At 36.0% G+C, this 27,037-nt stretch overlaps 1 protein-coding gene across 4 annotated transcripts in view; it reads left to right on the forward strand.

Moving 5' to 3' along the window:
• The window catches only part of Cog4 (conserved oligomeric Golgi complex subunit 4), a 321,056-nt gene that overhangs the window by 152,559 nt on the left and 141,460 nt on the right, over positions 1 to 27,037 (forward strand). For all 4 annotated transcript variants that reach the window (XM_090397413.1, XM_090397410.1, XM_090397412.1 and 1 more), the window contains 2 exons: positions 1,495 to 1,717; positions 17,477 to 17,539. In XM_090397413.1, coding sequence (XP_090253539.1) covers positions 1,495 to 1,717; positions 17,477 to 17,539 — 286 coding nt within the window. The remainder of the gene's footprint in view (positions 1 to 1,494; positions 1,718 to 17,476; positions 17,540 to 27,037) is intronic.

Below are 27,037 nucleotides of genomic sequence, written 5' to 3' on the forward strand. Positions count from 1 at the left end.
ACATGGTTTTGGGAAAGGTAGATCATGCCTCAGTAACTTGCTCACATTTTATAACACAGTGACGGCTGAACTGGATAGGGGTAATGGGTTTACAGTGATACTACTGGACCTTGCCAAGGCTTTTGACAGGATTCCACATGGAACCCTAATCAGTAAACTGGAGCAGTTGGGGATAGATATAGGGTTGGTGAGATGGATAGGAGGGTGGTTGAAGGAGAGATACCAGAGAGTGATTTATGCAGGAGTGGAGTCTAAAAGATGGCTTGTGACTAGTGGTGTGCCGCAGGGCTCTGTTCTTGAACCACTGCTTTTCAATTTGTTCATCAATGATATAGGGAAGGATTTGAGAGGAAGTGTTCACTTGTTTGCTGATGATGCAAAGTTGGGTAGAGCAATTGTTAGTGCACAGGATGTCAAAATTTTACAGGATGATTTGGATAGTTTGGAGGACTGGGCTAGGAAAAATGGATGTCAATTTAATATGGCAGAGTGTAAGGTTATGCACTTTGGAGTGAAAAGAATAGCAGCAGTATATCACATTGGTGGAACCGTACTCCAGGAGATTGATGAGACCAGGGATTTGGGAGTGTTGGTGGATAGGGAATTGAAGTTTAGGGGGCACATTGCAAAAGTGACTAAATCAGCTCATCAAATCACTTGGCTTCTGAAAAATACTTTAACATGCAGAGACAAACAAGTTGTTGTTCCTCTGTATCGAGCCTTGATAGGACCCCATCTGGACTACTGTGCCCAGTTATGGGCACCAGGGTTTCTTCGTGATGGGGAGGAAGTGGAGAGGATCCAGAGACAAGTGACCAAGATGATAGTAGGTCTGTGGAATGAACCTTATGAGAATAGGTTGAAGATTTGTAGGTTGCAGAAATTGGTCGTTAGGCGAAGGAGGGGTGATATGATTGAGACATTCAAATTACTGAAGGGTTTCTATAAGATTGATCCAGAAGATATTTTTGAAAATATGACTGGTGGTGGGAGGACTAGGGGCCATGAATGGAAGCTGGGCAAGAGTGTGGTTGACAAGGGTGTTAGAGCTAGGTTTTTTACTTTGAGAGTAGTGAATGAGTGGAATAAGCTTCCAGAGTCTGTTGTGGGTGCTACAACCGTGAATGAGTTCAAGGCAAGGTATGATAGACACTGTGTCAATGTCGAATAGTTGTTCTTGACATGATGTTAGGGCCTCCCTCGATGAGTCTGTCGACTCCTTGGAGTTGCCCGGAACAATAATAATAATAATACTATTTACATAAACAGTACACATCAAGCACTGTAGAAATCTGTCGTTATATGTTTCTTTTGTCCTGCAACCTCAGGTATTTTTTTAAAAAATTTAATACATATCAAACTAATTTAATAAGAAAAAGAATTGATAGCAGAATTAGTTTTTAGTTCATATTAATTTCAGGATTTGCATAAAGTAATCTTATTTTATTATTATTATTATTTTGAAATATTTTCTGATTTTCTTTAAAAAAAAAGACGAGCAGTTTCCAGTTCGAGTATTGATATTGCTTGTGCTATGTTAAATCATACCTCTACACTTCTGCAGTCAGAGTTTAGTGGAGCATTGAGTGAACGCTTAAAGCAAGGTTTCCCTTCAGGAATGCTTGATCTTAGTCAGGCATATAGTGTGTTGCAGTCTAGTATCCAGCAGGGAAGGCTACAATCTTCAGATACAGATAAAGCTCGAACTGTTTTTCTGGTGAGTTAGTAACAAAACTTATACATTTATTTTCTTCTTATGTTTAGGTTCCTTGATTAAAGTCAGCAGATATATGGTAATAAACTGTTTATTATCGAGCTTTGAGGAAATAGCAGAATTTAATAAACCAAAGCAAATTTTTCTATTGTGTATTTTTAGACATGAACAGAAAGTTTCCAGGAAGCAAGAGTGGTATTGTGTGAGGGATTCCATGTTGAAGGATGTTAAAATAAAACAGTGTTTGAAAGGGACACTTAGGAAGAGTGACTGAGGCTATGGGGGGGGGGGAGGACAGGAAGAGTAGACAAATTGACTTTATTATTTGAAAAAACAAATTATTTAGTTTGGAATGATATGAGAGTGTTATTAGAGACAATTAAACAGAAAAGCGTGAGAGATACAGTTATGGATGTGTTGTTGTGATATGATAGCCAGAACTCATAGGAAAAGCTAGAGGCCTACCGTTTATGAATATATGAGATAACTTTAAGGTAAGAGAGAGAGCTGTTTGCTAGTAGTCCACATCTCTAGCACGTTTGGTCTCTACTAAAGCAGGATTCTTGGATTATCTAACCATTGGCTCACCTGGAGCGCTAATGTGGTATAGGTTTTCTTCCTTTCATGGATGGGATTAACATTAAAAAAAAAAAAACTGAGTGTAAATGGCAGTGTAAAACAATTGAGATGGCCTTTGATAGGAGTGACTAGAGCATGTTCATGCTGAGAAATGAGAATTAGATGGTGGGCTGTGATTGTAAGCCATCAGTATAATTATTAGGTGAATGATAGTGAAATGAGAGATATGACTACACAGATGGCCCTATAGAAAAAACAAAACCAAATATGTTGTAGGATGATAGGATAAAGATTTATGGGAAGGAAAGAGTTACTGGATAGCTTATGTTTATATATCAATGCAAGGAGTATTAAGAATAAAGGGAGAAAATTTTTGACACTGATAAAATTAGTTGGTTCACAAATATATCAGTGATACTCTCACCCATGAAAGGTTGTAAACCTATAGTTCCATGGGTGAGTTAAGAATCCTTTTTTCTTCTTTTAATAAATTTATATATATTTTTGTATTATTTATTTATTTATTTACATAATATGGAAACTCTGCTCTAGAGAACAAATGTGGAACTTTTTCAAACTGCTTCAGGCCTCCAGTAAGTGAAGGAGTGGTCTCAGAGTAGACATTGAAATTTATCTCCTGCCTAAATACCATTACTAACATCCGTGCTGGAATTGCTTAAGGATCAAAGCCAAATAACTTGGAGGAGACCAGTCTTGAAGTTACTTCATGCTCAAACTTTGCTTGCTTACACTTGAATAAAGAATTGAACCAAGGATATAATTTCTTGGCATCTTTAATTTAAAAAAATGTATAGCAACTTGGCTTAGTGAGCAAGAAAAGGGTGATTTCAACTATGGCAATATTGACTGGAATGAAGAGATGGCATCAGGGAATAAAGAGAATGAATTTCTTGAGTTCTTAAGGGACAACAATCTTAGTCAGTACATAATAGAGGGGCACACAAGGGTTAAGAGTCTTAGATCTGGTTATATCATTAGAGGATGTGATTGTGAATGGAGTGTCTACTTGTCTAAGCTTCCCCCAGTTTGCGAGTGTGACCATGAAGTGATCACCTGAGTTGCAGTCAGTCACATGAGAACTTCTATAAAAAAAAGGGATACATATGAAACTTTAAGGCTGATTATTATGGAAGGCTTAGAAAACATCTGAGAGCTATATTATTAAAAGAGTTGAGTGGGGAGAATATAGATGCTGCATGGGCATTGATCAAGAGTTATTTAACAGCAGCAGCAGTGTCTGAGTATATCCCAGTGGAGAAGTTGGTGAAAAGACTAAATAAAGTAGGACTAAAACAGATCGATGAAGAGATCAAGCATGAAATCTGGAAGAAGATAGCACTGTGAAGACAAGTGAATGTTGGTAATGATCAGTTAAATGAAGAGTATAAAGAGCAGACCAGGAAAGTGCCTTAGTTGGTAAAGGCAGCTAAAAAGAAGTTAACCAAATGAATGAAAAATGCTAGTGAGTTCTTTCAATATGTGGTGAGTAGAAGGAAAAATAATCATGGGAGGATGCTGCTAGTTGATGACACTGGCAGATTGGTAACCAGTGCAGAGGATATGGTTGAATTATTCAATGATCAGTTTATCAGTACATTCCATCCTATTGATGGCAACATCAGGAGAAGCTGTAGTGTAGAGAGTATGGCAGAGGAGGGACTGATGGTGAATGAGCAGGAAGTATATGAGGTATTAAATAAAAGCCAATATTAATAAGATAATAGGATTTGAAAGAATATCACCACGTATTTTTAGGGAATGCTCTATGGAATTAATGGTTTTTCACAACTATTTAACATGAGTCTTGCAACAGGGCAAGTCCCAAAGGAATGGAAGATAGTTAAAAATTGTTGCACTTCACAAAGGGGACTAAAGCTACAAATTATAGGAACAGTTTGTTTGTCTGGGATTGTTGTTAAGGTATTAGTGAAGTTGGTGAGGACTCAGAAGTGGGTTGATAATAGCAGTATTCTTTATAATAGTCTGCATGGTTTGTTAGGGGGAAGGTCATGTTTCAGCAATATGCTTATGTATTACATAAGCATATTGTCATATGACAAACTAGTAGCTAAACTGAAACAGATGGGATTAGATAACAGGCTGGTTAGCTGGATAGTGATTGGCTGTCAGACAAGTATCAGCAGGTTGTATATAGAGGAGTGGTATCTCAAAAGAGGAAGATAACTAGTGGATTGCCACAGAGATCTGTTTTGAGACCATTATTGTTAATAACATTGGGACAGGTTTAACTGGAGATGTGAAGCTGTTTGCCAATGGTGCAAAGTTGGGAAGGGCTGTGAGAGATGGATCAGATGCTGTGGACTTGCAGAAGGATCTGAATAGGTTATGTGAATGGGCAAATGAGTGGAGCTATCAATTTAATGTTACAAAGTGTAAGGTCTTGATAATTGGTAGGAATGCAGAGTGTTCAATTAATGGAGAAATTCTGAGGAAGGTGGAGGAGATGAGAGATCTCAGAAGAGACTACAAGTTTTGGAGTCACATTACTAAAATTGTGGTGACATCCCAGTGGATTATGACAGTGATGAGGAGGACATTGACATGTAGGGGCAAACAGGTTGTGGTTCCTTTGTATAAGGCTTTAATCAAGCCACATATGGACTACTGTGCACATATTTGGTCACCTGGTTTTCAGGGGGGAGAAAGTTTAAGTTAGTTTCAGGTTTATGGAATGTCAGATACGAGGAGAGAGCAACTGAATGCAATTTATAGAGCCTTGTGAATAGAAGAAGAAGAAGAAGAGGTGATATGATTGAGACATTTAAGTTGGTGCAGGATTGTTACCAGATTAATGTGGAGAAGATATTTCATAGGGTAGAGGGAGGCAGGTGTAGAATTAGAGGTCAGGAAGCTGTATGAAGAGGGTGTGAGCAGAGGAGTGAGAAGCAGGTTTTTTGCATGGAGAGTGACTAATTAGTGGAATGTATGCCTGAAAGTGTGGGAACTGTGAATGGGTTCAAGGCATGGTTTGATGATCTGTTAGCATGGGAGAATATAGACCTCCCACAATGAGACCTTTCACTTCATGGAAGTCAGTTGTTAGTAATAATACTTATTATTATAACTATCTTGTACACCCCCACCCAAAGGACATGTCAGAAATTTGATGATTTATATTTTGTTATGTCTTATAGTTGCCAGTGCTTAAGTGATACACTTTTATCGCCAGAAACAATCTTGGAGTGATGAAAATGGAATATGATGCAAGAGACCATGCACTATCTAGCTGAGCTGGCACATGGTCAAAACTGTTATACTGAAACACAGTGATAAGGGTTTAATGCTTGTGTCACTCATTCTTAAATACTTATGATCAGTGCTTTTTTGGGGATGTTATGCAACAATACGATGTACCAGCTCCTTTATTAAACAGTGACATGGACTTATGAATGTGGTATGTTTAGAAATGTGTAATATTCAATAATTTTTTTACACATTTATCTAGTTCAAATAAGTTTAGTTATTTAATGAAATTTGCATTTTTACTGTTAAGATATTTGATATAACTATTTTTAGAATTTTAAATTACATTCATGTTTATATATTAACACAGTCATGCCAGGCTGTGTCTAGCACAAGTTGTGCATCTAGCAGATCTGTACTGTATTTTAATGCTACAATAAAACTTTTACTTTGTTTAGTTTGCAACTATGCCGTTTGGTGTTCATTCTAGTTGTTTGTAATTACACTAAATACTCTAATTGCTGTATTTGTCACAGTATTTTTTATGCTATTCTAAATATAGTATACATTAATTGTTTGTGTGTTTGTGCTGTTTTTACTTCTACAATAAAAATTGACTTTGTTTTGCTTGCATCTGTGCAGTATGCAGTACGGTTCTTGTAAGGGGGGGGGGGTGTCACTATGTAGGATCATTTTCGTTCTACTACTAATTGTAGTTCTAGCCAAGTGAAATTGAAGGAAAGTTGGATAGTTGATGGATTGCATTTGAAGGGTTTTTGGTATTGAGCATTTAGAAAGGCTGTTGTTTGTTGAGAAGGCAGAATCAAGAGGTTAATATAACTAATGATCTAAGGATACTAGTGAAGCAGATAGTGTAGCTAGATGAGTTGTATGACAAGAGGAAGATGGATATGAGATTAAAGATGTAGTTGTAGCAGCACAAGGTAATGGAATGCATAAAGGTGAGGATGAGACAAGTATGAATGGCAACCAGAGCCAGGATCAGGTGAACAGGAGTGGTCAGACCAAAGATAGAGGTATGGTATAGCAGATATAATATAGAATGTTGGTGCTAGTAGAATTGTATGAGAGACACAGGGATTGTTATATTTGTATAGAAATGTAAGGAGTATTCAAAATAAGAGAGCTGAGTTTGTTGTGTTGATTGAGTGAGTATGCCCAACGATGATTGTTATAAGTGAAACTTGGTTGTCTGAGGATGTGATGTCAGGATTAGAAATGGAAGGATATTAAATTTCCCAGAAGTTTAGGAAGGCAAAAAGAGAAGAGGGTATGTTGTTAATGATTGCAAAGAAAATGTGTCCACAAAGTGTGAAAATTGATACTACATGCACAGATTTTGAATCTATGTAGTGTGAAGTTGAAATTAACAGGCTAGTATATCTGATAGGATGCTGTTATAGGCCAGGGAATATAGAGAATACCAATTGTGAAATGTTTAGGCAAATTGGTTGAGCATGTAAAAAGAACACACGTAATAACCACAGTAATAACTATTTAATTCGTAAGTATTTCATTACAAGTATCTTGGGACACCATCAGTACAGTAGTTCAAATAATACTAGGAATAACATACAGTTAGGGTGCATTACAATGGAATCTCAATATGCGTGCAGTAATGTGTTATAGAAGTAAATAAAATATAACTGGGAAAAAAAAAAATATATATATATATATACTCATCATCATCAAATTCCTGCCATGTACCCTCAAGGGGTGTACAGGATATGATAGTACTACATGAAAAAAAATTACATCATTACTAACTTCCTATCTACAATTTTCCTCCGAATCAGTCTGTTACTTGTCAAGACTCCAACATTATCAGATCTTATATTTCTATCGTCTAAGGCACTTTGTACCGTATCAATCCACCTATATCTTGGTCTTCCTCTGGGTCATTTTGCTGCCAACCTGGCAGAGAACACTTGTTTTGCTAATCTTTCTTCGCCCATTCTGTTTAAGTGACCATACCACCTGAGATTAGCTCTGCTAATGCATTCCTGGATGCTAACAATGTCAAGTTCTTTCCTAATATTCTTATTTTTAATATGACATTGCCATTAATGCCATCTGTTCATGCCTCTAATCTTTCTCAGGACTCTCATATCTGCAGTCTATAGTCTTTGGTCAAGTGTTTTACTTCTGACCCAGCTCTCAGATCCATAAGTTAAAACTGGTTTGAACACTGTCTTGTATACAGCTAATTTAGTGTTCCAACTAATTTCTCTCTTATTCCATATGAATTTATTCAATTGACTTCCCACCATACCAACTTTGCTGATTCTGTTGTCTATTTCTATATTTAATTTACCATCTTCACTAAAAATCGTGCCTAAGTAGCTGAAATGTTTTACTTGTTCCACAGGTTCCCCATTCACAACACAGTTGATATTTTCAATGATTCTGCCTATTTTCATTGTCTTTGTCTTTTTATTGCTGACCTTCATACCATATCTATTACAACAGTTATTCAATTTAGTCAGAGAATCTTGCAGACTTGTAGCGGATTTATTTAGAAGTATAACATCATCCGCATAAAGCAAAGAGCTGACATTAACATCTCCAATTTTGATATCATGTTTAATACCACTTTCCTTCATAATGTGATCCATATAGATAATAACAGAGAGGAAAATGTACATCCTTGTCTCACACCAAATTTAACATTAAATCATCTTCCTGTATTTCCTTCAATTCTAACTGCTGACTTACAACTCAAATAAAGACTAAGTATTGCTTGATATAATGCCCCATTGACACCATATAACTGCAGCGTATTGAATAGCTTCTTTCTTGGCACCTTATCATATGCCTTTTCCAAATCGACAAAACTTAAATACAGGTCTTTGTTATATTCCCATTCTTTCTCGACTATTTGTCGTAAAGTGAAGATCTCAACCTGACAGCCTCTATTCAGCCTGAATCCAGCTTGTTCTTCACCAAGCTTTTCTTCCACAATTCTTCTCAACCGTTTCTCAAGTATACTTACATAGATCTTGCCAGGAACACTCAGTAGGGAAATATTTCTGTAATTCTCACATTCAGTTTTATTTCCCTTTTTATATATGGGTACCATGAAAGCTCTACTCCAATCATCAGGAATTCGTCCCTGTCCAGGCTTTCTGAACTATGCAGTGCAGCCACTGTAAGACTCTTATACCACCATACTTCAGCATTTCTGGTCGAATATCATCTACTCCTGCTGCCTTTCCACATTTCAAGCCGTTGATGGCTTTTTCTACTTCAAGTATCGATATGTATTCCTGACTGCATGCTTGGTCAGTGTTTTTTTACCACTCTGCTGCCATCACTGCTTGTTTCATTTAGCAGTTTTTCAAAGTAATTACTCCATACTTCAAGGATATCTTTTTCTCCCGTTTTCATGTCACCATTATCATCTCTAACTCTTTTACAGCACTCTTTCCTCCATTCCTAAGCTTCTTCGACAACCTCCGGAATATTTTGTCACCTTCTTGTTATGTATTTTCTATATTCTTGCCAAAGTCCTCCCATGACTTTTGTTTAGCTAGTTTTACACAGTGTTTAGCATTCTTGCATTTGTCTCTGTATTCTCTAAGAGCACAAGCTGACTTATTTGTCAGGAACTTTTGTTATGCTTTCTTCTTTTCCTTCACTGCCTCTTTAACTTCCTGTGTCCACCATGGAGTTCTAATTTTTCTATCCGTGCAGACAACTTCACCACATGCCTCTCTAGCTGAATCAATCAGAGCTTTCTTCAAGGCATGCCAATGAATCTCCAAGGTTTGATTCCTGTTCTCAAACTCTTTCATTTTTTCTTGAATAATGTTTGCATATTTTAGTCTACAGCTCACATCTGAGAGCTGCTCAACTTTTATTTGCTTTAACACTTTCTTACATGTCATGGGATCTCATAAATGCCAGGTAACATCAGAGGTGAGAGTGTCTCCTTAGGAGAAGGTAACAAGTTATAGATTTGGTTGATAGGTTTGTAAGTAGTGGCAAAATTCTATTTCTTCATAATTTTTGAAAGACGTTCGGAGATGCTTTTGACGTAAGGTATGGGAATCTTATGGACTTCTTCTTGTCTGGGTTGATATGTGAGAAGGTGACTGATGATTTTTTGAGTTATTTTAAGATTATATCCATTTAGTATAGCTGTATTTTTGATAATTTCTAGTTCTTGGTTTAGAGAATCTTCAGAGGAGCAGAATTTGTGTGTGCTCTGGAAACTAGTGATTTAATGATGCCAAATTTCTGAGATCAGAGTTAAAGATCGGTACTATCAATGTAAGAAGCCTGAATGGCAAAGAAATGGAGCTAGTTGAGGAATTAGATAAGTACCAGATCGACATAATAGGGGTAACTGAAACAAAAAAGACCAAAACTGGTGAGATCTTTCTGAGCAAAAAATACAAAATGTTATATTCAGGCAATGACAATCAAGGAAAAGAAGGAGTAGCCATAGTATTCAACACAAAATACGAGGCTAATCTTCTTGAATGGCAGTCAGTCTCAAGTAGAGTAATGTGGGCAAACATGAGAATGGGGAACTGGACAATGAGACTTATTTGTGCCTATGGTCCCACAGAAGGTTCTACTAAGGTAGAAGTGGAGGAATTTTTTGACACAATGAAAAAAGAAAAGTTGGTCCTTGTTGGGGATCTAAATAGCAGAGTAGGAAATGATTGTAAGACTTACAAAAATATTTTGGGAAAATTTGGAGAAAAGAGCAAAGCTAATAATAATGGCAAATATCTGTTGGATTTCTGCTCAGGACATGGACTGGTTATTACTAACACCATGTTCCAACATAAAAATGTGCACAAATTCACATGGAGAGAAGAGGCTAGGAATAAGAAAAGTCTCATTGACTATGTTATTGTTGATAGTGATGTTTTCTCCCTGGTGCAGGACACCAGAGTGTACAGAGGATTTGAAATTGGAAGTGATCACTATTTAGTCTTGAGCAGGATAAAATTGAATTTCATATTGAAAAGAATTACATGTAAGAAAGTTTTAAAGTGAATAAAAGTTGAGCAGCTCTCAGATGTGAACTGTAGACTAAAATACAGAAAGATTATTGAAAAGAAAATGAAAGAGTTTGAGAACAGGAATCAAACCTTGGAGATTCAGTGGCAAACTCTGAAGAAAACATTGATTGATTCTGCCAGAGAGGCATGTGGTGAGGTTGTGTGCAAGGATAAAAAAAATCAGAACTCCCTGGTGGACACAGGAAGTTAAAGAGGCAGTGAAGGAAAAGAAGAAAGCATATCAAAAGTTCCTGGCAAATAAGTCAGCTTTTACTCTTAAAGAATACAGATACAAATGTAAGAAAGCTAAACAGTCTGTAAAACTAGCTAAACAAAAGTCATGGGAGGACTTTGGCAAGAATACAGAAAATAAATATCAAGAAGGTGGCAAAATATTCTGGAGGTTGTTGAAGAGGCTTAGGAATGGAGGAAAGAGTGCTGTAAAAGGAGTTAAAGATGATAAAGGTAACATGAAAACGGGAGAAAAAGATATCCTTGAAGTATGGAGTAATTACTTTGAAAAACTGCTAAATGAAACAAGCAGTGATAACAGCACAGTGATAAAAAACACTGACCAGGCATGCAGTCAGGAATACATATCTATACTTGAAGTAGAAAAAGCCATCAAAGGCTTGAAATGTGGAAAGGCAGCAGGAGTAGATGATATTCGACCAGAAATGCTAAAGTATGGTGGTATAAGAGTCTTACAGTGGCTGTGCTGCATAGTTCAGAAAGCCTGGGCAGAGGGACGAATTCCCGATGATTAGAGTAGAGCTCTCATAGTACCCATATATAAAAAGGGAAATAAAACTGCATGTGAGAATTACAGAGGTATTTCCCTACTGAGTGTTCCTGGCAAGATCTATGCAAGTGTACTTGAGAAACGGCTGAGAAGAATTGTGGAAGAAAAGCTTGGTGAAGAACAAGCTGGATTCAGGCTGAATAGAGGCTGTCAGGATCAGATCTTCACTTTACGACAAATAGTCGAGAAAGCGTGGGAATATAACAAAGATCTGTATTTAAGTTTTGTCGATCTGGAAAAGGCATATGACAAGGTGCCAAGAGAGAAGCTATTCAATACGCTGCAGTTATATGGTGTCAATGGGGCATTATATCAAGCAATACTTGTCTTTATTTGAGTTATAAGTCAGCAGTTAGAATTGAAGGAAGTACAGGAAGATGGTTTAATGTTAAATCTGGTGTGAGACAAGGATGTTCATTATCCTCTCTGTTATTCATTATCTATATGGATCACATTATGAAGGAAAGTGGTATTAAACCTGATATCAAAATTGGAGATGTTAATGTCAGCTCTTTGCTTTATGTGGATGATGTTATACTTCTAAATAAATCCGCTACGAGTCTGCAAGATTCTCTGACTAAATTGAATAGCTGTTGTAATAGATATGGTATAAAGGTCAGCAATAAAAAGACAAAGACAATGAAAATAGGCAGAATCATTGAAAATATCAACTGTGTTGTGAATGGGGAACCTGTGGAACAAGTAAAACATTTCAGCTACTTAGGCACGATTTTTAGTGAAGATGGTAAATTAAATATAGAAATAGACAACAGAATCAGCAAAGCTGGTATGGTGGGAAGTCAATTGAATAAATTCATATGGAATAAGATAGAAATTAGTTGGAACACTAAATTAGCTGTATACAAGACAGTGTTCAAACCAGTTTTAACTTATGGATCTGAGAGCTGGGTCAGAAGTAAAACACTTGACCAAAGACTATAGACTGCAGATATGAGAGTCCTGAGAAAGATTAGAGGCATGAACAGATGGCATTAATGGCAATGTCATATTAAAAATAAGAATATTAGGAAAGAACTTGACATTGTTAGCATCCAGGAATGCATTAGCAGAGCTAATCTCAGGTGGTATGGTCACTTAAATAGAATGGGAGAGGAAAGATTAGCAAAACAAGTGTTCTCTGCCAGGTTGGCAGGAAAACGACCCAGAGTAACACCAAGATATAGGTGTATTGATACGGTACAAAGTGCCATAGACGATAGAAATATAAGTGATAATGTTGGAGTCTTGACAAGTAACAGACTGATTTGGAGGAAAATTGTAGATAGGAAGTTAGTAATGATGTAAAATTTTTCATGTAGTACTGTCATATCCTGTACACCCCTTGAGGGTACATGGCAGGAATTTGATGATCATGAAATTTCTGAGATGGATGATGAGCAGAAGAATTGTGAATGTAGCGACCTGAAAATGTAGGCTTGTGATAGACAGACGTGGCGATGGAACCATCTTCTTTTCTTTGAATGTGTAAATCCAGAAAGGAGATACCCTGTGGAGATTCTTTTTCTAGCATAAAGTTAATGCAAGGTGAAGAAGGTTTATTTTATCTAGAAACAGTTGTAATTCCTGTTCGGGATGATCCCAGACTGCAAATACTTCGTCGATGTATCGTAACCAAATTTTTGGTTTGGGTTCAAAAGTGAATATTTTTTCTTCAAGGTGTTTTTTAGTGATGAATTCACCACAGGTTTCGTTATATAAAAATGTAAAAAGAAGGTGATCCTGATGGGAGAGTTTAATTATAGGAATATAGAATGGAAGGAGGAGATAGTATACAGGAACAAGGAGAGCGAGTTTGTTGAATTTCTGAGGGATAAATATCTTAACCAGCATGTGACTGAATCAACTAGAGGATTCAGAGATTTAGATTTGGTGATAGCTTCACAAGATGTAGTGGTTAATGAGCTCTTGACACTGCTGCCAGTTGGTGAGAGTGATCATGAAGTAGTTGTTTGGGAAGTAGTGAAACAAGAAAAGGTTACTGCCAAAAACAGATATAAAGTTGAGTGATTAATGGAAGTTTTGCAGTCAACTAACATCAGTATGTTGAGTAGATGAGCTGTGCAGAAAAGATGTTGAACAGTACATGGTAATTCATAAGGCAGTATCTCACACAAGCAGTGTATAACTGTATACCATGGGTTAAGTGAGTAAATAGAGTAGGAATGAAATGGATGAATAGTGAAATCATTCAAACTGTGTTGGAAAAGAAAATGCTATGGAGGAGGTACAAGACTGTCGATGGTGATCAAATTCATGAATAGCATAAACTGAAGACTAGGAAGGTGATGTGTATGGTAAAGAAAGAAAAGGTGCAGTATGAGAGAGAGAGAGAGATTAGCAGGTCAGGCCAAGGTTAATTCCAGGGAATTCTTCCATTATATGGCAAGCAAGAGAAAAATAATTATGGCAGGTTGACACTGGTGGATAGTCATAGCAGCAGAGTGACCATTGTAAATTATATAGTGGAATTATTGGATGAGCATTTTATCACTGTATACTACTAGTGTAAATGATTCCCTGCATTGTATAAAAGGGAGACAAGTATTTAGGAGAATTGAAAGTGAAAGAATCAGAGGTATATCAGGTGTTGATTGGGTTCAATGTTAATAAGACTGCAGAAATGGATGACAAATCACTACATATTCTTAAGGAATGTGCACAACAGTTAGTTATTCCCTTGACATGATTATTTAATGAAAGTCTTGCAGTGGGTGGAGTGGAAAGAAGGCAAAATAGTAACACTCCATGAGCATGGTTCTAGGACAGAAGTTTCCATTTATAGACCAGTCTGTAGAATACCGTATATGGTACTAATGTACCATTGGTCGATCAACCAACCTCTCTTGTATGGGCTCGACATAAGAAAGAAAAAAACAACCATATAATGGGTTGATGGACCTAGCATTCTTTGTGATGGTCAGCATTGTAAAGGGTCTTGTTTTAGCAATTTACTTGCATTTTATGATAAGATGATAAGTGTGTTAGACAAGGGAGAAACATATACAGTGATATTCTTGGACTTTGCAAAAGCATTCAATAGATTACCACATGATAAGTTGGTGTATAAGCTGCAGATGATGGGAAATCAAGCCAGCTGTATTGGAAAAGAAAATGCTATGGAGGAGGTACAAGACAGTCGATGGTGACCAAATTCATGAATAGTATAAACTGCAGACTAGGAAGGTGATGTGCATGGATAGATTGGAGATTGGCCTCTAAATGATACCAGCAAGTTGTGTATGATGGAGTAGTGTCTCAAAAAAAGAGGGCAACCAGTGATATGTCCCAGGGTTCTGTTCTTGGGCCCTGCTGTTTAACTTATTTGTAAATCATGTGGACTGACTGGGGATCTTCGGTTGTTTGCTGATGATGCAAAGTTGGGAAAAATTATAAGTAGCACTGCTGATATTAATTCCCTTCGGGAAGATTTGAATATACTTTTGACTTGGACAAAGGAGTGGGATTTTAATATTAATAAGTGCAAGATATTGCATTTTGGAGCACAGAAATATAAGGCTGCATACTATATTGATTGTGCCATACTACAGGAAAGGGATGAGATTCAAGATTTGGGAGTGATAGTTGACAATAGACTGAAGTTTAAAGGGCATATTGCAAGTGTTGCAAAGACTGCATATTGTAGTGCTGCTATGATACAATGTACTCTGACATGCAGAGTTAAGGAGTTCAGACCACACTTGGATTATTGTGCTCAGATTTGGTGGTTTTTAGTGTGATGTAGAAACATTGGGGAGGGTCCAGAGAAGAGTGACTAAGACAATATCAGGACTATGGAATGTTAGCTATGAAGAGAGAGAGAGAGAGAGAGAGAGAGGTTGAAGGAATGTGGATTGTAGAGTTTGGCAGATAGGAGGAAAAGAGACATTTAAGTGGTGAAGAGATTTTATCGGATTATTCCAGAGGGGATTGTAAAAATAGTAGAAAGCGAAAGGGGAAGAACCAGAAACCATCCCTGGAAGTTGTGTAAGAGTGTGGTGAAGAGGGGTTTGAGGAGTAGATTTTTTATATGGAGAATTGTCAGTGAATGGAATGCATTACTGGAATATGTTGTTAATTCAGGGACTGTTAAGGATTTTAAGATTTAGTGTGATAAAATTTGTTGTCAGTTGAATGAAGCTCCCATGATGAATCTGCTGACTTCATGGAGGGTATAATAATAATAATATATTCCAGATTATTTTAACAGAAAGCACAGAACCAATTCTCCTGTCTTGCCTGAAGATCAAGTACAACATGAGTTAATTTGTCTCTTATCCTTGCAAACATGTAAATCATTTTACTAGGTTATATCCAACTTTTAGGAAATATTAAAAACAAGTGAGAAAATGAGTACAGAGTTAACTGCAGAGGCTGTATGTCAAAGACTTTTTTTTTTTTTTTTCATCCTCATGATGATATCAGCATCTAACAGGAAGAAATAGCTGTAAATGACTGGATAAGTTTCTGGATTGCTGTTAATAAAAGTGTAACTTCTGTGTGAAGTATAACTGGCTAAATTATCAAAATAAGAGACTTGGATGCAGGACCATTGTTAAGGTATATGCTACCTCTACATTCAAGAAAATATGTAGATTTTTTTAATAATTTTTTTTTTTTTTACTGACTGAGGTACAATTTTGCTGTATTTTACAGCTCTGTAAGCTTGCTTCTAGGCAGTCTTCGTTGCTTAGCAAGCTACAACTCTGCTTAGATGTGCATTGTATAAAGAAATGGAAAGAACTGGTTAGTTGCTTATTTTGACAAAAATAAACAGCAGCAGCTACTATCTGGAAGAAAAAAAATGTTATCACACTGTGAAGTAACAATATAGGTAAATACTTTTTTAGTTTCTTTCATATCCTTTAAATCTTCAATTTTTTCCTGTTAACAAAGAATGAGTACTGGCACCTGTTTTTTTTACAAAAAAAACTGCTTATGACTATTAATAATCATAAACATACAGCTGCCAAATATTAAAAAAATATATTTAAGGTAAGAAAACTTACCTTAAAATGAAAATTTCACTTCACAAGAATTTCAAACATAAAATTTGTTTAAATGAAATTTTTATTTTGAAGGATTTTCAGGAAATAAATTTGCATGCATTTCCTGCACTTGAAAAAAAAAAAAAAAAAGATTTTTTTTCCTGCACATTAGAGAGAAAGGCAGAATAATTCCAATTTCTGGAATGATATGTTTATATAATAGCAGAAATTGTTATTCTTTTGCAGCTTTATTTTTGATTTGGCTGGTGTGAATTTGTATGGTGAAGTTGTATGGGCTTGATAAATGCAACATGCCATTACATATAGAAATGTCTTTAATGATATATTTCAAGCAATTACATATACAAAGGGCTCCCAGTCAGTCAGCCACTAACATTACTTTTAAAACTTTCATAGCAAAATTTTTAGTCTTTCCAACTTTGAACTGAAAATTATACAGAGAAAATTATTATTGTTCCATTTTATAAGGCAATAATAAGGCCACACCTGAAGTACTGCACACAGATCTGATAGCCTGGATTTCTTGGTGATGAAGAAGCAGTAGAGAAGATCCAGAGACAAGTGACAAAGATTGTGGCAGGTCTGTGAAATGCTTCCTATGAGAATAGATTGAAGGTCTGCTCCAAAAACTAGCTGATAGGCTTAAGAGAGGAGATATTATAGAAGCATGTAAGTTATTAAAGGGGTTTTATATGATTGACACTGATGACTTTTTTTCAGTACAGTGCACGAGGGGAGAGAATTGAGGGGTCTCTCCTAGAAATTATGTAAGAGTGTGGTTAACATTGATGTTAGGATGAAATTTTTTGCTTTTGAATTCTTGTTATAGTCTGTTCTGTAGTTTAAATATTGTGCAAATACTAGCGTATGAGTTCATGCCAGTATCTAATGGCAGAACTATGTGAGTCAGGTAGACTATAACTGAGGTTGCTATTGATGTGAGCAGAATCCAGGTTTATTTCTTGATTCTCTCACAATGAGTCTTCTGACTCCATGGACACTCATTGTAATAATAATAATGATAATGTTTTGGAATATTGTAAACAAGAATCCTTTAATGATTTTATTAACATGTTACTTTTATATATTACAGATTACCTTGAATAATTCAGATGTTGCACGTGAATATATAAAGAGTTTACAGAAGAGCCTTGAAGTGAGTTTAGGATTTGTCATCAGTAATTAGTAATTATTTATCCATTTATACTAAAAATGGTGAATTTCTTACCTGAATAAAATAGGATGCATATACTAAAAATGTATTTTTTGATGCTGAATTCGGAAATGACTTGAAGTTTTTTTATCACTAATAGTTTGTGATTAATGTGAAATTTTAAATTTGAAGCATAGTTTTTTGACTAATATGAAGCTTTTTTTTTTTTACTTCTTAAAAAAAAAAAAGGACCATCCTTATTTTGTAATACAGACAAAATGTACTACAGTTTTATAGCTTCTCAAGAATAAGATTCAGATAAAAAAATTCATCAGATTATGGATTTACATAATCTGATCAATTACAGTAGCCACAAAATATTTAATTTCTCATTGTATATTTTTTTTGTATATCTGACCCATACACAAAAGGTAACAAGACCTATAGTAGATCAGTGCTATGTTGTGTGGGCAAGAGGATAAGAAGAAAGGAGAAATCTGTTCACATTTTTTGTGAACAAAAGGTTGTATTCTTTGTATTCTCTTGAAAAGGTTGTATTCTTTGGGGAAGGCAGAGTTGGTTCCGAAGAACAGAAGTAGATGGAATGTGAAAGAGGAGGCAGTGAAATTGGTTTGGTGAGTTTCAAGATGGACTGTAAAATGGTGCTGGTTAGCAGCAGATTTTGTTTTAATGATTTTGAAGGCAAGGGGAGGAATAATAGTGGCAGTTCACCAGAGGTCCATAAAAGTGTCTGTATAAGAGGCACAAAGCAGAAACTAAACATCTGTGAGAGAGAGACGTGAAGTGGATGTCAGAGGAGGGATCATTAACTGGATTGCCTTCTTATGGATAAAATTGAGCAATCTTAGAAAGTATTTTGGTGCACCACCTCAAATATGAGAGCAGCATTTCAAGGTTGGGCAGATTTGGAATTTGTATAGAGTTAGCAGCTGTGAAGGTGTGAAGTAGTGTTTTGTGCAAAAAAAAGTGCTATTAATGCTCAAATCAAATAAGAAGTTACTGTAATTTGCATCACCTCTTATCTTGATTGTGATTTACCCACCAAAGAACACATATATCAGGGAATATATCAGATATTATAATAGTCCAAAACAATTAATATTTCATTACTAGTTTCCTCCGAACAACTTTATTCTTACCAATTTGGCCTGAAATTTGTGAGATGTGTTTGATTGATCAGCTGTTATATTTTGCACTTTGTATACACTCTTAACTGCTTTATTCCACATTTTTTGGTTATCCTCTAGGACTTCTGGAAATTGCAAAGTCCTAGAGTAATACAGGATACACTGGATGAGTCTTTTCACTTTGGGTGCTCTATATAGTCATGAACTTAAAGGGTGCATTAATTTCAACTTTTAAAGAAAAAGTTGAAATTGGTACTCTTTAAATCTGTAGGCCAGGTAAGCATATTGTGTAAAAGATTGGTCCCATCATGATTTGTCCAAGTAAGATCCTAATCGTATGGATCATAAGTGGAGGAATCGGAGAGTAAGAGTGAAATCTTAGACATGTAATCAGCATTCATGATGACAGTTGAGTTGCCTTTGTCACTGTGTAGTATTAAAATATCATTGTTCTTTTCAAATAGAAGGAGCTATTTTTTTTTCTGAGGAGTTGATGTTGCTTTTAGAAGAGCGAGATGTAAAGAAAAGAATTGCAGTCTTCAGTCTGATGTCATTTACAACAACTTGTGGAATTAAATAAAGAGCCTTTTCTACATTGCAAATAAAGTCTACTTTAGGAATGTGGTCTGGCATGAGAGCAAATTGAAACCTTTCTTTAAAATACTAGCTTTTGCTTTTGTCAAATTATGATTTGATATGTTTACTAATGCTTTTTCATTGGGTAGGGTGACTTTTGAAATGAACTTTTTGTTGTAAAAAGCATTAAATTTTTTGATTTGCCTGTTTTCAATGGATAAAAGAAATTGCTGTTGTTATAAGAAGAGCTGATCATGCTGGCTAAAAAACACCATATGTCGGCATATATGTAGTTTGCTAAAAAAGAGTGCAACTGAAAAATAAAGAATTGATTTAGCCAAGAGTATACCTTGTGGATTACACCTATCGTGTAATAGGGCAAACAACTTTTTTGATGGTCCGTTTATAAAATGGAAACATTCTTTGAAATATAAAAACTTGGGGATTATGTTATTGTTCTTACATCTCTTTAGAAATGTGAGCTGGTTCAATAGTTTATGACAAAAGATTAATTTTGAAAGTCACCCTACCTGATGAAAAAGTGTTAGCAAACATCTCAAATCATAATTTGACAAAAGTGGAAGCTAGCATTTTAAAGAAAAGTTTCAATTTTGCTATCATCACACCAGAACACATTCCTAAAATAGATTTTATTCGCAACATAGTAAAGGCCCTTTATTTTATCCCATAAATTGTTGCAAATGGCATCAGACTGGAGACTGCTTCGTCTCTCTCTCTCTCTCTCTACATATCGCCCTTCTAAAAGCAACATTAACTTCTCCACTTCTCTCCATTCCTTCATCAAGATTGAAGGAATGGAGAGAAGTGGAGTGGAGAAAAAAAAAACATGGCTGCATAACATGATGTAATGGAGAGCCATAGTTGAAGGGAGAAATAGTTATAGGAATGTATTCAGAGACTTATAAATTTATCTGAAAGTAGTTATTTCTTCAGTTGGTGTGTGACCACCAGAAGATAATCTCAAAGAAGGCCTTAAATATTGTTTTTGTTATGGCTTAATGTGTGGTTATAGGTAGCCATTTTGATAGAAGAAAAGGATTATAGAAATATATTTGGAGACCTATGGATTTATCTGAAAGTTGTTATTTCTTTTTATTGGTGTGTGACCACCAAAGGATAATCTAGAAGGCTTCGAATATAGTTTCTGTCGTAAGGAAAAACAGAACTCAAGTTTGGAGAAAGCAAGTTCCACTACTAGCTCTATTATTTATATAACCATACATTTTTTCCTCTCAATGAATGAAATGAAGACGAATATTTTATCTCAAGCAGAAAGTTTGTGTTCGTTCTAAGCATTGTTTTTATGATAATGTATGTGTATTACAGATCACTGAAGACATGAAGAAAACGATTATTCAATTAAAGATAGGAACCAAATTTATGTAATGAAGTTTATGTTTAGAGAATAAGATAAACAGTTTACTCTAAGTATTTGCTCTTCATGTTTAACTTTTTGGAGGGAGGTAAATATTCCTGAGATAATTTGTACTCAAGCTATACAGAGGTAGGATTGTGCATATTTTTGTTAAGAGTGACAACTTTGAACTAGAGTGAGAGGATTCCTTTATTGGAACTGATTGTATTAAAATGCAATAGCTGCAAGTAATGAAAAATTGTTTAATCCTAGAGAGGATTAGTAAAGGAATTTGTTTCCATTGTTTTGTATATTGTTATTGGAATTTTTAATTCTGGAATTTAAATTCAAGTGGGTGAGAGAAAGTGTATTGTCTTGCAATTTTCTTAATGTAAATAATTATTTTTACATAATTATTTAATCAAACATTGTTTCTTTTGTATTGGAGGCCCAAATGACTTGAAAAAGTTACATGTTTAGTCTCTGGACCAGGGTTTCTGGACTATGTAAAAAAAAAAAAAAATAGTAGTTCAGATCCTGCTGTAAGCATGGATGTTTGATTGTCTTTAGCTGGAATATGAATTTCATTGCTCAATGTAAGATCACCACTCCACTTATTGGAGGCCTGAATTGGCTTGAAAAAGTTCAGTGCTTGGTCTCTAGAGCAGGATATCTGGACTACGTAAAAAAAAAGTAAACTAATAAAAAAATTACTTAACCGAAACATAGTATTGATGTATACATATCGGTTTCTAATTCAATGACCAATGTGTGTGTGTGTACATCAGTACTATGTAGATGTACGTAAACATCACTTATTCAGTGTATATGCAAAATACTTGGTCACATACATCACCATGTGTTCTAGGCAAGCGCTTCCCAAACTGTGGGCCGTGGCCTCTTTGGGGACTGTAAGTTTTGTTGAGGGGGGGGGGGGGGCATGTAATAATGAAAACAAATTTAAAATGTTTTAAGACTAAGTAGATTTTTTTTATCTTAAAAGAAGCATATTTAATTTTATTATCATTATTTCTTTTTTGTTATTTTTTATATTTTAATGGAAAAAATCACACATTGGTGTTGGTTCAGAAATTTTGCTTCCTGCATTTTGACGCTTAATGAATATTAGTAAATATATGCTTATTCATATAAGTTTCATTTCAAAGGTATTCATAAAAAGGCACAAAAAAAAGCTTACAAATGCAAAATCTCGAATATAAATTGTATTGAATAAAAATACAATAAATATTATAATAATATATGTCTGTATTATGAATTTTTTTTCGATGGGGGCCGTGAAATATTTTAATTTTTCCAAAGGGGGCCTTTACATCCATAAGTTTGGGAAGCACTGTTCTAGGCAACTATTTAAGAATGCTGCTGGTCAGTAATTATCATTAGTGTTGATCACAATGGATAAAAACAAAGATCTTTTGGAGTTTGATAAAGGGCTTTTTGTTGGTGCCTGTCTGGCTGGAGCAATGATTTTGAAATAGAGCTGATTGGATTCTCAAAAGGTGAGACATTCCAGGTGTTTAATCAATGGAAAAATAACCTACATTGATTGTCTAAGAGGCATAACTGTGGTCCTAAGACAGTCTGTCAGGAACATCTGAGAAGACTTGTACTGACAAACAGAACTTCCTGTGCGCATTCACTTGACTGAAGCATTTAATGAAAGCTGTTTCTCAACCTATATCTCACTGAACTATGGGCAGGAAATTGAAGAAATCAGTATTGGTAGTCACATACCTATACAGAAACCACTGATTTCTGTGAAGTTTCTAATGCAGTGGCCAGTATGTGTACTATAGTTTACAACCTTTTGTGGGTGGGGAAAAAAAAAAAAAAAACAGCCATCCTTATCAGGCATATGCAGTATAAGAGCTTTTTTCCACCTGAATACTGTTAGGTCAGATGCTGCTACATTTGTCATCCTATGTTTTTTGTCAACCATAACATATAACAGAAGTAATTTGGTCACAGTGTGTGGACATTGGTGGATTAATTGTGTGTTAACTTTCTGCTATTAGTAGTATAGAAAGTTTTGCTACTCGATTATAAAATAAATTATAATAGACAAGAAATTATAATTGTTGTTGTAATCCTTAACCCAAACATAAGCAAGCAAAGTTTGAGCATTAAGTATCTTTATGACATTCGTTTTGAATGTTTATATTGCTATGCAGACCAGTTCTGACTTTTACTGAAGTCTCATCAATGGAAGCTAGATCCAAGAAGAAACTGGGATTAAATCATATATTTTCCATGTACAAGTAGCATATCATTAAACCGCATTGGATCAGAAATAGTTATAGAAAATGTTTGCACTTGGTTACAAATAAATTATGATAAAAAAAGAAATTATATTCTTGTTTAATCCTTTATCCAGGAATAAGTGAGGTATCTTCACAATTGGTCTACTTGTATATAAGAGACTGTTAACTTGACATCAGTTGTCTCACATCCAAAAGATAGTGTAATTTGCATTAAAGGATGATAATAAGACAGCTGATTTGAAGTCAGACAGCTTCTATATACAAGTAGACCGGTCATAAAGGTACTTTATGCACAAATTATTATTATTATTATTATAATTATTATTATTCTTACTCCATGGGAGGCCCATCCTAGAAAACACCAAGTCTATTACATTACTTCTTGAACTCATTGACCATTCTGCACCACTCTATCAGGCAATACATTCCACGGTTCAACCATCCTCCATGCAAAAAAACTACTCCTTACCTTCTTGCTCATGACTTCCTTTTGCAACTTCCAGGGATGGCCTCTTGTCCTCACTCCTTTCCCCTGTTCCACTAAGCAAAAGAACTCCTCAGTGTCAACCCTGTAACTACTGCTCAATAGTTTAAAAGTCTCAATCATATCACCTCTTCTCCTTCTATCAACCAAACTGTACAGTCCACATTCCCTCAGCTTCTGTCTTCATAACTAACATTGCACAGTCCTGATATCATCTTTGTTATCTGCCTTTGCACTTTTTCCACAGTAAATTTTTCCCCTTCAAATCCTGGGGACCAAATTTGGGCACAATAGTCCAGGTGTGGTTTGATCAGGGCGTTATACAATGGAATGATAACGCCTTTATCTCTATAGGTCAGCATCCTTCTCAATATTATAGCAATTCTTTGGGGTTACCTTCACCACCTTTGCAATATGTTCCCTGAATTTCAGATTTCTGTTAATCATCATCATCCCTGGATCCCTTGCCATCCCCACTTCCTCCAGTACAGCCCCTCCAACAGATCATGCAGCCTCAAATCGATGTATTCCAAAATTCAAGACTTGACATTTAGCTGCATTAAACTTATTCCTATTCATTTGCCCATCTATCATTTATTCAGATCCTCTTGACAGGCTATCACATAACTACTATCCCAGCTTCACATCTTCTGCAAACAACTGAATATTCCCTCTTGCAATCTATTGACAATGTCATTGATATAAAGGTTAAACAATACAGGTCCTAGTACTGATTTCTGTGGGACCCTACTTGTAACCTACTGCTTCCTTGATACACAACACTTCCTCATACACAACTCTCTGACACCTATCGGATAGCCAATCTTGAATCCAGTTCAGTAATCTGACATCTAAACCCATGTGCTGCAACTTAAATACCAGCTTATCATGTGGTACCCTGTCAAATGTCTTTGTAAAATCCAAAAAAAAAAATAGCAGAATATGCTTTTCCCTCATCAGCTACTCTTGTCACTTCATTATAAGAGGCAGTCATATTTTAAAACGAATGACCCATAACAAATCCATGCTGACTCTCACAGATAACATTACCCTCATCTTCCCAATGCTGTAGATCCCTCACTAATCTCTCCAAAATCTTAACAACTACTGATGAAATGCAACCTGGTCCATAGTTTGATACCTCCAGTCTGCTACCACCCTTATGCCATGGCACTAACTTACCTTCCTTCCGCTCCTTGGGCACCTTTCCCATGGGCAGACTTTCACTGAAAAGCCAGGTCAATGGAGTTGTCGGTTCCTTAGCACATTCTCTCAATATCCATGGTGAAATCCCATCTAGTCCCATTGCTTTACTGACATCCAGAGTGCTCAGTATTTGAAACGCTCTCTTCTTGCACTGCTTAATCCCAAACTTGTACTCTTCCTCTTGTGTTAAAACCCTAATAAAGTGTTCATTGAACAACTCCACTATGTCCTTTGCATTTAGTCACTCTGTTCCCATTTTTATCCAAGAATGTCATTCTTCCACAATCATTTCTCCTCCCTTGCCATATAGCTAAAATGTTCTTAGGATTTTCTTTGGATCTCAGGGCCAATCTTTCTCATATTCCAGTTTTTCTTCCTTACCATACTAGTCACTCTCCTGGCTTGAGTCTTATATTTTCATTCATCTGCTCTCCACCCCTCTCCTTATATCTCTTCCATAACCTCTTTTTTATCCTGCAGATCCCATTTGATATTGTTTGTCATCCACTTTACATCAAATTGTGTTCTCTTCTTCACTTGTAGTATACAACTTGCTATTGCTGCTAATAAATATTCCTTCACAAGTTCCCAAATATTGATGATATCTCACCCTTCCAATTCCTTCATCCATGGAACTCTCCCCAAGCTGATATCGAAGACTGTTATATTCACCTGCCTTATAATTCCACATACATTCCTTTCTCTTTGATACTCCTACATGTTTATTCATCTTACAAGTCAAAAACCACATGATCTCTCTCTCTCTCTCTCTCCAACTGGGGGGCAGAGATGCAGCTCAGTTATAATCAGCTCTTCTGAAGAATACCAAATTCAGAACTCTTGAATCTCGTGTTCCTTCTACTACATGTTATCTAAGGCATGTCCCTTGAGAATTCCAAAAATTCTATTCCCTTACTATTATATGCATTCTCTTCCTAATTTATACTGCTTTAGTTAAAATCTCCCATAACAATCATTCTTTTTGCACTTGCCAAGCTCAACTGCCTAAACATCTCTTGCTCTTCACCCTCTATGCTCCCAGGCTTATAGCAACACTCCACTAAATATCCTGTTCTCCTCACCTGTACCTCACACCATATGCTTCCAAAATCATTAGTGCCGTTGCCCTCCAAATCCTCCACTCTGAGAGGACATAAGTCATCACTTATCATAAGCAGTACCCCACTACTGCATTTGCCCTTCCTATCCCATTGAAAAATGTTATACCCTTCTACTTATATTCCTGTTAGTATATCTTCCGTCAACGACGTCTCAGAGATCCCAATAATCTTTGGACAGGCGGATACTATCAGCACCACCAATTTTTCCTCTTTATTCTGGATACATCTAGCATTAGTATAAAGAATCAAGACATTATAATTGTTTCTATACCTATCATTATCTCCTGCATACCCCAATGGATTCAGCGTTACCCAATGTATTCCCCCTTCTCCCAAGTGCCTACTCCCACAAAAGGCCACTCCTGCTGCCATCCACCCTGATTATTTTTGTTTCCCTACATTGACACACTGACTTGTTCAGAACAACATTCTCTCCAGACGCTCTGACCGAATCCAAAACTCTTGAACCTCACGTTCCTTCTATTATATGTTCCTTCCTCATTCAAATGCAAGCCATCTCTTGCATAGTTTCTTTCTGTCTTCAAATGCCCTCCAAGCATCCATGTAATCTAAGTCTCTCTTTCAACATGTTCTGACTATTGTACGATTCATTATTGATGCTCTTCTCTGTAGCTCTGCATTATCATACTTAGGCAAAACACTCGCCATCTTCCTTCCCTCAATCTTCTTCCATACATCCTCAAGCATGAACTCAGATCTCTTGCCACTTTATTCACATTGCCTCTCAAGTCATTCATACCCATCATCACAATCATCTCATCCACCTTTTCACTTGCTTAATTGCCATAGTCACACTATCTATTATTCCTGCAGGCAAACAGTCCTCTGGCATTCTATCTTGTACATCACGGATCATCAAGTCTCCATACATCACATCTTACCACTCTATTTCTTCCTTACTCACCTGCATTCCTCACTCTCTCTCCTCTGACACTTTCTTTCTTTGTTTCCCCCCTCACTTACCTGTCATCTCTCCATCCTTGGTTCTCCATTATGCTTGGATAAAGGATGAAAACAAGAATATACTAGCGCAAAAAATAGTGCAAATGTTTCAAATAATGAAATATTTGCACTAAGACATACTCAGAAGTAGTACTGATTTTTTGAGATGAAGAATTTATATGATTAAACCTAGTAAATTAATTTGATTTACACTGGCAGTAATGTTAAGACATCATCATCATCAAATTCCTGCCATGTACCCTCAAGGGGGTGTACAGAATATGATAGTACTACCTGAAAAATTTACATCATTACTAACTTCCTATGTACAATTTTCCTCCAAATCAGT

Source organism: Typopeltis vanoorti, chromosome 9 (assembly GCF_054136105.1).
Source record: "Typopeltis vanoorti isolate ZY-2024b chromosome 9, IOZ_Tvanoo_1.0, whole genome shotgun sequence".
NCBI classification, from domain to species: Eukaryota; Metazoa; Arthropoda; class Arachnida; order Uropygi; family Thelyphonidae; genus Typopeltis; species Typopeltis vanoorti.